General features: G+C 41.9%; 1 protein-coding gene across 1 annotated transcript; it reads right to left on the bottom strand.

Moving 5' to 3' along the window:
• Positions 1 to 848: 848 nt before the first annotated feature.
• LOC145793577 (uncharacterized) lies at positions 849 to 2,345 on the bottom strand. Its single transcript, XM_082876439.1, has 2 exons — positions 1,535 to 2,345; positions 849 to 1,387 (listed from the first exon to the last, which is right to left on the bottom strand). The coding sequence occupies exons 1-2, from the start codon at positions 2,343 to 2,345 to the stop codon at positions 849 to 851; spliced, it is 1,350 nt and encodes a 449-aa protein (XP_082732565.1).
• Positions 2,346 to 11,975: the final 9,630 nt, after the last annotated feature.

Genomic DNA, 11,975 nt, shown 5'->3' with positions numbered 1-11,975 from the left:
TAAGAAATTACCTTTCCATTTTGCATTAGAACACACCCCAAGCCTTTATAGGAAGCATCACTGTAAATCTGAAATCCATCCATTGCGTTTGGCAAAGTCAAAATTGGCGCAGTTACCAGTTTAGTTTTCAATTCTTGGAAGGCTGACTCCCGTTGATCGTTCCTGTCAAACGGTACATTTTTCTACGTCAACTGTGTCAATGACATAAGTTTTGAGAAATCTTTCACAAATCTTCTGTAGTAACTTGCAAGTGCCAAAAAACTTCTAACTTCTGACACATTAGTTGGTCTTGGCCAGTCCACGATGGCTTCAATTTTCTGAGGGTCAATAGAGATACTGTCCTTATTTATTGCATATCCCAAAAATGCCATGTCAAGCTAAAATTCACATTTGGACAATTTTGCATGCAGCTTCTTTTGTCTCAAAATATGTAAAGCAGTTAGCAAATGGTTCTCATGCTCTTCCCTACTTTTGGAGTAAATCAAGATATCATCAATAAACACAACAACAAATTCATCTAGATATGATTTAAATACCCTGTTCATAAGATCCATGAAGGCAGTAGGTGCATTAGTAGTCACCCCAAATGGCATTACCAAAAATTCATAGTGCCCATATCTAGTCCTGAATACAATATTCTCTACATCTTCTGCCTTAACTTTTAATTGGTGATACCCAGAACTAAGGTCTATCTTAGAGAACATTCGTGCTCCCTGCAGTTGGTCAAATAAGTCATCTATTCGGGGCAATGGATATTTGTTCTTGACAATTACCTTGTTCAACTCACGGTAGTCAATATATAGCCTCAAAGACCCGTCTTTCTTCTTGACAAACAACACTGAAGCTTCTCAAGGTGAGGTGCTCGAATGGATGAATTTCTTGTCTAAGAATTCTTGGAGTTGGACTTTCAACTCTTTCAGTTCAGAAGTTGACATTCTATAAGGGGTCTTAGAAATTGGTTGTGTCCCGGGTACTACATCAATGGTGAATTCAATTTCCCTATCAATTAAGTCCCCAGGTAGATCATCAGGAAATTCATTTACTACAAAGATGTTCTCAACAGTAGAGTTATCAGAAGTCATAGTCAAAATGCAACACAAGTAACTCCGACACCCTTTTCTCAACAATTTTTTGGCTTTCATAAATGAAATCAAGTATGGCGGAGGAACTACCCCGTTTCTAGTAAAAACAAACTCAAGCACATCAGGTGCTCTAAACACGATAGATTTACTCACACAATCAATGGTGGCACAGTATTTCGTTAACCAATCTATACCAAGTATGCAGTCAAAATGATCAATACCCAATGGTAACAAATCAACATACAATGTCACATCTCCAATCACACCATCACATGCCGGATAAACAGAAGTACATATCATAGAACCTCCAGATGGTATAGAAACAGATAGTAAACAGTTCATAGGTTCTAACGGGCTAGTTAATTTCTGAGAAAAAGCATACAATACAAATGAATGCGTAGAACCAGAATCTATCAACACATAGACATTTTGAGTACAGATAGAGATTATACCTGACACCATAGATTCGGTATTTTGTACATCTCCAAGCACTAATGTAAACACTCGGCCTTGTCTCAGAGTCTCTCTCCCGGTATGGGTTTTCACATTTGTTCTTGGTATAGGAATGGATCCAGCTGAACTTGCCGTGGGACGATTAGCATCAATAGATCTCATCGGACAATCTCTGATCATGTGGCTAGTCGTGCCGCATCGAAAACGAGCGCCCGGGGCTCGGTAACACGTGCATTTATGTCTTCTTCCACACTCAGAATAGACTAGCATAGAGCCACTACTTTGACTTGAATTGCTTGATGATCCAGTATTTTGCTTTTTGTTTGTAAATGATGAACGACCCTTCCAAAAATTGGATCCGTTTCTTTTGCTTCTCCATTCTGTTGTTAGTGCTTTGGTTTGTTGCTTTGCTGCCAAAATGGCTTCTGTCATCAACAACCTATCAAGTACTTCCACATAAGTAGACAACTTCAATACGCCTACTCTGTCATACATATCCAAATCTAGTCCTCCCTCAAACTTTAAGGCTTTCTTATAATCCGAGTCCACTATGTGTGGGGCAAAACGAGCTAATTCAGTAAACTTGGCCTCATATTCGGCCACCGACATCCTGTCTTGCTTAAGTTCTTGAAATTCCGACACATTTCGATCCCTAAAGCATTGGGGAAAGTACTTGTTGTAGAAGATCTCATTGAATTGAGCCCAAGCCATATTCCCATTACTATTTCGGATCAATAACCACCATCTCCGAGCTTCATCTTTAAGAGTGTAGGTGGGCAATAAAACCTTCTGAGTCTCAGTTTTGCACATATGTGGAGAATGGCATAGCACTCTAAGCACAAAATGACATGAAATTGAAAGTGAGAAATGAGTTCTCAACCGGGTATTGAGCCTACGACCGACCATAGCCAAAACGACTCAAGAAAGGAAAACAAAAGGTAAAGCAACCTGAACACATCTATTGACACTCGAAACGACTCAAAACAAGAATCGAGACAAACAAAACAAAAGACACGACACTCAGACGTATTCCAATGGCAAGAGACCTCTCAATTCACGAGGAGCCAGTTTCTCCGGGTATTGTTTCCCACCCTTTCTCATTTGTGATTCTCACATCACTCTGGCACTCAATCTCTTTTTCTCTGAAAAGCCCTTTCCTCACTTTTTCTCTCATCACACATCTCTCTATTCTTCAATCTCTCTGATTTTTTATCCCTCCCCTGGGTGGTTGATGGATAAACAGGAAGTTATGGGCTCTTGTCCCTAGTATTTAACTAGATTCTCCTTTTTCCGCTCACAACAGTGAGCTTCCCCACAGAGGGGTTGTGATGCGACAAGATGTACAGCAGATCTGCAACTGACATCGGTTGACGATACCCCTGGCTTAACTTGATCGAGATAAGCTACAACATGTCCCACCGGCCAGGTATACAATTGATTGGTCTCACAAACATTGCGTTTTCTACGTCCCCATTCCGGGTCAAACACTAATTTTTGATTTGATCATGCGGATGAAGGAACCGAATATCCCGCTCCATTTTCAATCTGTGTTTCGCACTTGGCTCGATACCTCGCTGCTTGGAGGATGAGAGAGCTTTTAGCCATTTGTTGTTAGCTTCAGTGGTGCCCTTTTCTGGCAAGTAGAATACCCTTTTCTAGCAAGTACGGTGCCTTTTTTGGCAAGTAGAGTGCCCTTTCTGGCAAGTATATTGACAATGGGGAAAAGACAGAAAGCCTAAATCAACTGTGCCCCTAGTTCATCATTTCAACCATTTTTTGTTGTTGAGCTTCTACTAAAACAATTTTAATCTATATGAGAGTTAGATTAACATGCTTGTTCAATTTTTTGATTCGAAATCATGCAAGTCAGGTTGTGAGCACTGAAAATTTTCCTTTTTTGGGTCTAGGAAATGGTTCAGTTTTGGAAAAATAAAAAAAGTTTTGAGAAAATTAGTCAACCTCATTAAAAATTCTCAAAACTTGTTTTTACCAATGGCCACTGCTCGACCAACACAGAATTTACTCTTGAGATGCACAACCTCATATCCAAAACAATGGAAAATTGCCCCTTGTCTAAATGGGACTGCATGGCAACGAAAAGTTGCCCCTTGTCTATATGGCACCACAGCGTACTGTAATCAGTCCTCAAAGTGACGATCATAACCGAACTCTCGGATACAGAGAAGACAAAGATGATCAGAACCATTACATGGACACAATCGATTTGGAAGTGTTTATGGTTGGACTTCAGAATGAAATTGCCTACGTATCCCAAAGATGGGAATCAAGCTTGATGTAGTTTCAGGTTAAGGTACACTCGGGTATGAACCTCTCCTTTTACGCTCTAACTTTTGCCAAGGCCGCCTTTTTGGGTTTCAACCTTGTGAGCTCTGTTTTTCTTTTCTTTTCATCTTTTCATTTCTTTTTATTCTTTTCTTTTCTTTTCATCTTTTCTTCATTCTTTGCATTTTTTCTTTTTCTTATCTTTTCCTTGCTCTAACTTTTGCCTGGGTCGCCCTTCCGGGTTTTCGGCCCAGCGAGCCTCTCAAGGATAAAAAAAGTTTAACCTATCCATGTTGATCGATTTTGAGATCTCGAAGCCATCTGCATCTAGGAGAATGGCTGTTGTTCACTGATGATGTAGGAGTCCATCCAATGGGGGCTGAATTTGCCCCTAGTATTATGGAGAGGAACTCGGTTGTCCTTCAACAATACTTTCTTCTTCCAGCTACTGGAATTTGGCTTTCTTGCCAGTCTTCATTGGTTTGCGGAATGACTCATCTTTTGAATCTTTGAGCACATCTGACATTTTTGCCCCCAGTTCAAGGGCTACTTCTCACTCAGCTTTGCAAGCTTCCGTTGATAACCTTTAATCTTCTTGATCTGACTTTCTTGCCCCTAGTTCAAGGGTTGTTTCCAAATCTGGCTTGGCAGGCCTCCTTTGATGTCATACGACCTGATTGCCCCTAGTTCATGGGCTGCTTCAAATCTGGCCATACAAGCCTCACATTGTGGTTGACCATTGAACATTCTGAATCAAGATTCAAGGTTTGAAAGCAAAGGGGTTGAGTCTCGAGGCCAAGAGCAATCCTATGCTGTACAATCTCAAGAGTGATTCCACACAGGTCTTCGCAAGACCGCGCAAAACATTTTTTGAAATCGTTTAAGCAAGCGACTAGTCGCTCGCGCTGAAGACAATATAGAACCAAACTGGATCAAGCCAGGATCCTTCTCAGTACGCACATTAACAAACATGATCTCATTCATTAAGGGCTTAGCATGCCTCTCTTTCTCTTAGTTTGATCAAATTTTACAAATCCAGAGGAATTCTTTCCTCTTTGTTTTCAAAACAGTGTTCAAAAAGTTTTGAAAAACTTAGGTCAATGCAATGATTTCAAGGCACAGAAAAGTAGGTAAAAAGCACTGTCGTTTCATTCAAATCTTCTGGCACAACTGGCTCCATGACAGAAACAGACTCAAAAGAAAGAGTGCAAAAGACAAACACAAAACAAGCTAGTGATATCCGAGGTAACACCCCCGAAATCATCTGACTCTAACACAACAAGACTGACTCGATATAACAAGACAAACTGGACTGACTCAGTACAAAAAGACTAACTCAAAACAACATAACAGAACTGACCCAATACCCAAGTCAGAAAGTACAAAACTGGCATTTGCACATTGCTCAAAACAGTGCGTGCCATCCATCACATCTAGAGTAAACTGAGCGCCATTCGCAGGTGGTTCATCCCCCGATCACATGATCATATTATCCCCCTAGTTCACTGATCCAGTGATGATAGACTTTGTAGAGCCTGGTGCGACGATGACCTCGTTGTCAATCAAATCTTGTATTTCGTGGCGAAGACGAAAGCAACTGTCAGTGCCATGACCGGTTTATTGATAGAAGGCACAATACTGGGTAGCATCATGCTTAGCTGGAAGGGGATTCGGGAGAGGTCGCGGCTCAAGGGGTTTGAGATGGCCTTGTCCAACAAGGATTTGGAAAGCTTTGGACAAAGGCATATAGAGGGCATGAAAGACCCTTCGACCTCGGGGTTAGTACTTCGAGGTTTGTGGATTTTTGCTGGATGCACCGGCAAAGGGATTGGTAGGCGCTGACTGGGTCTGTTAATCTCTTCCAAGTGTAGGATTAGAGCTGAAAGGAATGTTCCTGGTATGACGGCCCTTCTCCTGGCTTGCCCTTTGATTCAAACTGCTCTCATTCTGAATGGCAAAAGTGCCATCCATAATCTTTGTAACAACTGCAATCACTTGCTGTTTGTTCAGCCCTTTGGCTTTCAAAGCCTTAACAGCCCACTGAAGGTGTTCATGGGGACCAATGTCTACCCCTACCTTGTTCTTACCACTTGCCTCCACTTTGCCAAGGGATTGGCCTTCTTCCAATGCAACCCGTCCCAAGATTGGGGAGCCTTTTGGCATGAAACTTTTAGCATGTGATGTGGTCGATGATGGAGCCAATATCCCAGAGACCAGATCTGCCGCTGTTCTCTGAAGATCTTCAATCATCCCCATCAACTCAGAAGTAGTGGGCTCACGGGTTTGAGATGATTAGGGTCCAAGTGCATTCATCATGCATAAGTCCATGCTGGCTAGAAGGAACACCTCAGGCTTAGGTAAATGGGCTGGGGTGATGTATATACTAGGGTCATAAGTGGATGGCAGTATATGGATGAGGTTGAGGTAGGCAGGAGATATTTGGTCATTGGGGTCTGGAGGTGGAGCTATCATCCGGTTGTCAATGAGATTCTAGACCTCATGACGAAGGCAGTAGCAACGATCGGTGCCATGACCGCGCTGCTGATGATACACGCAGTATTTGGAGGGGTTATGCCTGGCAGGGAGTGGGTCAGACAATGGTTGAGGATCAAGGGGTTTGAGATACCCTCTTTCCATTAGGACTTTTAGTGCGCTGGTTAGGCTCATATAGAGGGGGGTGAAAGTTCTACCTTGAGCTCGGGTTGGGCCGGCTGTTTATAGGCTTGGTTTGGCAAAAGGGTCGGTTGTGTCAACTATGTTTATTTCAGTGGGTTTGGAAATAGTGCTACTACCAACATTGGTACTCCCTGAAATCACCCTCTTTATCGGTTCACTTGTTCTAGGAATAGTCCTTGTGTTGAACACATTCTCGATCTAAACCCCAGTTCATGCAAACTTTTGAAAGTGGATAGTGGAACGACTATCAACTTTTGCAACATATCAGGCTCAAGGTTACGCACCATTATCTGCACTTGGTCTCTCTCAGAAGGCCGATCTGTCATCTGTGCTGCCTTTGCTCTCCATCTTGCAACAAATTCCACAAAAGGTTCTGTAGGATTCTGATGGGTTGTTTCAAGCTCTTGGGTGGTCATTTCAACTTGGGTATTGTAAGAATACTGATCAACAAAGGCCTCAGCCAATTCTTCCTAGTTCTGCTTCATCGTATTCTCCAACTTGGCATACCAAGCAGCTACTACACCCGATAGGGTTCTTCTATACAGAGAGAGTTTCTGTGGCTTAGTCAGACCCATCGGCTTCAGGACATCCAAGAAAAGTCGGATATGTACCATAGGATCTCCAGACCTGTCGAAACGGTCAATATATGACATTTTGAATATGTCTGGGAGCCGTATGTCAACCTCGGGGTACCCATCCTCAATGTCGGGAATGGAGTTAAGGCCCTGTGCCTTTTTGAATTGCTTCTCAAGGTTCGCAATTTTCACTGCAGTCGGATTGAGCTCATTAACATTAAGGGGATAAAGCTTCTCATTAGGCTGCACTAGGGGTCTGAACACCTGAGCTTGAGTCAACCTTTCTCGGGGATTTGGACCCTGCAAATCTTCAGCTGGCGGAAGTGGATCAAAGTTCGGCTAGGGTCCCGAAGCTGGATGTGAGGCAGATGCCCTAGATGGGCATTGCGTTTCAGCATTGGTCTCATCCTGCATAGCAGTTCCCTGATTTAATGTCGTTGTCATGTCTTCTGGACTCTGTGCCATCACGGTCTGCTGAGTTAGAACAAAGATGATGTGGCCAGTGATTGTCGGATCAGTTGAACCGATGAGCCCTGACTGGCCTTTCTTTGTCTTGCCTCAGCGAAGGAACACTGGTTGTTCTTTTGAACTGAATCTCTGACCTGACAAAGTCTATCAACACAAGTCCAATGTACCCAGGAGATATTGGAGCCTTCTGAAGCTATAGTTCCAGGACCTTACCTTGCAAAAGAAGAAAACAGACAGCATCTCAGCCTGATTTCACCAGAACCATTATGAGTAAAGCTGAATGATTGTGCTCCCTATAGAATTCTGCCCAAAATTCTACCTGTAAACTGATACCCTCAGGCCGATACTCAGACTTGCAACTGATACATACAACCTCTAGAGACGCACTCTAACAGCACATACCAAGCAAGTAAGAGCCAAAACGCACCTATGGTGAGGTAGGGTTTCCCTGTCCTATTTTGTCAGGAGCTAAGGTTTCACTACGCACGCAACGGCTTTCAAATAACCTACAATCGGGTAAGCAACCTGTCCTAGTTTGGAATGGTCTTTACGGCTTCTGATATGCAACTAGGTCGAATGGTCAAAAAGGGTGCCTCGGTAAAAATCGAGGTTTGTGTTTCCATCGTGGTAGCGCCTGTAACCGGTCAGCCTTATGGCACGCTTTTCCAAGCAGGCCTCCAGCAAACCGTTTAGGAATAGCAGATGGCAAACACTGTGACTTAAGCGCACCAATGCAAATGCAATGCAAAGAAACACATAAGTGTAAACAAAACAACATATCATGATGTTCGAGTCAAGTTCTCTAAATCCCCAGCAGAGTCGCCAGAAACTACAGACCGCCCGAACTCGGCTCCGCGCGCGAGGGTGCGAATTTGAGTTCTAGCTACTACAGTTCGAACTCCTGTCACGGTTCTGAATCTAATCTCACAAAGTGCAATGTAAGACTGATAAATCACCAAAGAGTCCAAATCTAGCAAATCATTTCGGAAAATTGATTTTAATCAAAAAGCGCCAAATATGGACTGCTTTGCCAGATTTCAGAGTCACCACCTAAATATTTTATTTTAGGAAATTTAGGAAATCCTGACTCGTGCCTAAGGCCACGTGTCCGTCGTCACCAAAGTTGTCTCGGCTCGAGAACTTGGGTACGAGGGGGGAAGGTCATGAAATGAGCACCCCCGCTCGCCCGATCAAAGATCGACCAATACTAACATGATATGTTGTTTTTATAAACACTTGTGTTCTTATTCCGGTTTATTGGCTAACTTACTATGTGATGCACGTAGCATACAAGTATAGACTAAATCACTCAATTTGGAACAAAACACCTCATGTTTGTTTTTCGAAAATGGTTTGAAGATGCTACTCGCAAGTAGGCTAAAATGCGGATTTGCAGCCTCAAGTGGGCTTAAAATATGATGATTTGCCACTTCAAGTGGGCTTAAAACTCACATTTCGATGAATTGTTCCAATTCAAGCAATGAAGCCTTCATCCATAGGCATTCATGCAGTTATAGCAATTAAGCAAATAGCCTCATGGCAAGCATGCTATCATGGCAGTCACTTACAAACATGCAAGGATGCTAAAGCATAAACACTCACAGTATACTCCGAGCCAAAAAAGAAGCTAGTTAGTAATCAATGCATGATCCTAGCTATGTTAACAATGCCTAATGAAACACATGCAAAAATGCAACTAAAATAGGCTCGACTGGCTAAGATGGCATATGAATGCAACAATTTGGTACATGTATTCAAATAGGAATTGAAATACAATGCAGTTTGAATGATGCGTCGAGCCCGGTGCATGCAAGACAAATGAATGATGCAAACATGCAAAGCATAAGTATGCTAATTGAAACATGTCCTAAAACTAACCATCAAAAGCTGGTAAATGAAAAGGAGAAAGACGTGGGATTAGAAGACATTCACACACACACGCACACTTATTACAACATTTGCCCTCTCGACGGAGGGTCCGAATGAATTTAGCTAACTAGCTACGTTAATTAAACTAATTATTACAAACCAACTAATTATCTATGCTAAGCTAATTAATTATTACAAAACTTTAACTAATTAAACAAATCAATTAAGTTACAAAACCAATTCAACTTAACAAATAAAGCTTTAAAAAAAAAATAAGTTGCCACAGCTCTGTTTGAAAAATAAACATTCATGCACTCGGTTTCTCGTCTGAAAAGCTCTCCGGATGCTCTTTAGAGGCTCTGTTGCAGGGTGTCTTCCAGTTCTTGTTGCTGAAACTTACCAAAACAGTGCTGGGGAGTGCACCAGTGGCCTGCCGGCCATGAATGGTGGCTGCCGACCCCCCCGTCGGCCAAGGATGCACACTACCAGCCAAAGATGAGAGGGTGCCGACCACTGGTGTGCTGTGAATCCAAGTTGCAATATAGCACAAAACAGAGGAAATTGAGGGTCTCCCAAGGGTATGTACGTACTATGCCCCTCTATATCACCTCAAAACATTAAGGGAGAGGGATCGTTGGATCCAAAACCATCAATCAAGCATCTAGATACGTGATGGCCAAAGATCCAACATGTACAAATTTAATAAATGCATGACAAACAAGACACTTAGGCCATTTCCTTATCATAAGAAATCAAAGGCAATGGAGACCAAGGGTGATTGGCTCACTTCATCAATTCGAGTATGAAGTGAGCTAATCCACCTTGTGTTCAACACAATATCTGATTGAACACAATGCAAAGCAAGCAACATGACATGCAAACAACATGCTAATCTTGGCATGAAATGCAAGACTCTAACATGCAAACACTCATGCACAGCATGCTAGAATACTTAAGCATTAAAAGCTAGTGAAAGACACAACACTAGAACCATGCAAAGCAATGCTCAATGGACTAAACCAATACCAAACAGACCTCATGCATTCCAAAACAGTGCCCTAAACATGTTGGAATTGAAGCTCAAAGGACTAGACAAGCATGCACACATGTTGGCCTATGAGCAAGGCATGATACACAACCCTCAAAAGCTATGAAGAAGTAAAGTATATGAGAGTGTGACTACACTATATGCACTGAAATTACTTGCTAAATGGTGTCGTACCATGCAAACATCACATGCATAATATGTTAAAGGCCTCAAAACCCAAAGCTAGGCAATGCCCTTTACACTACAACCATACTAAGCAATGCTCAAATGACCCTAACCATTCAAAACGGATCTAAGGCAGGTCAAAATAGTGGCAAAAACATGCTAGACTTGTAGCATAGATGGCAAGAAAAATAAGCTCATGTATTGGCTCACCAACAAGGCATAATGCCCAACGTCTCAAAAGCATTGAAAGAGTGATAAACATGAGAGTATGACAGTGAAACATACTCTGAAATCATATATCAAATGATGCTATATCACACAAATGTCACAAATAAGGCATGCTAGGGGTCTCAAAGCACAAGACTAGCAAAGTCATTTGCACTATAGCCCTACAAGGCAAGCCATGCATGACCAAGGCCACTTAAAATAGACCTCAAGCATATTAAATTAATGGCAAAAATGTGCTGGAGCAAAGCTAACACATGCTAGAATGATGAACAAAAGCATGAAGCATGTTAGGCCAACAAGCATGATTGCACTACAAGTACCAAAAGCATGCAAGAGGTGACCAAATCAATGAAAAATAGAGTTATGTCATGGCAAATAATTGCTAAAAACATGCTTGAACTAAGCAAATTCAAGGCACAAAGATATGCTACTTTGCAAGGCTACAAGTAGGATTACACTACAAGTACAAGAAGCATGCAAGAGGTGACCAAACTAGCCTAAAAAATAGTTATGGCAGGTCTAAAAAGTCACAAAAAAGTGCTTAAACAAAGCCACAAAGAAGTAGAAACACATGCTCATTTGGTGGGCCATCAAGACAAGCAAACAAGATAAGAGGAGGGGGGGCCACCCCCTCCTATTTTGAGCCTCAAAATAGGTTTTCCACCACTAAAATTCCTTTGGAATTTAGTGGTTTTAAGGACAAAACAAGATGATTTCAAAGGCTTTAAAGGAAGGCAAGAAGCTTAGCAAATAAGCCACCAAAGAGGGTGAAACACCCTTAACTCCAAAAACACTTTAAACTATCATTTTTAAACCTTAAAAACAAAGGTTTTTGTAGTTGACAACTAGGCCAAAATCAGCATGAAAAGATAGCCAAGGTTGTGTACAAAAACAAGCTTGAAATGAGGAAGTGCTTACCCTTGAAGCACAACAGCAAAATGGCCAAAATTTTGAGTTTAAACCAGCTTTGAGAGCTCAAAATAGGGATCTTAGCCCAATGGTGATCAAGTTTGATCAAGGATGCTTAGGCCAAGGAGAGGTGTATCTCCAAGTATACCTCTTGTATGCACACAAGGGTAAGAGAGAGAGCAAACCTGAGAGAGAGGTAAAGATTTAGCTCTGAAAAAT

This window comes from Camellia sinensis, chromosome 6 (genome assembly GCF_055761805.1).
Source record: "Camellia sinensis isolate YWXY chromosome 6, ASM5576180v1, whole genome shotgun sequence".
In the NCBI taxonomy this organism is placed as follows: domain Eukaryota; kingdom Viridiplantae; phylum Streptophyta; class Magnoliopsida; order Ericales; family Theaceae; genus Camellia; species Camellia sinensis.
This window is presented reverse-complemented; position numbering and strand designations above follow the sequence as displayed.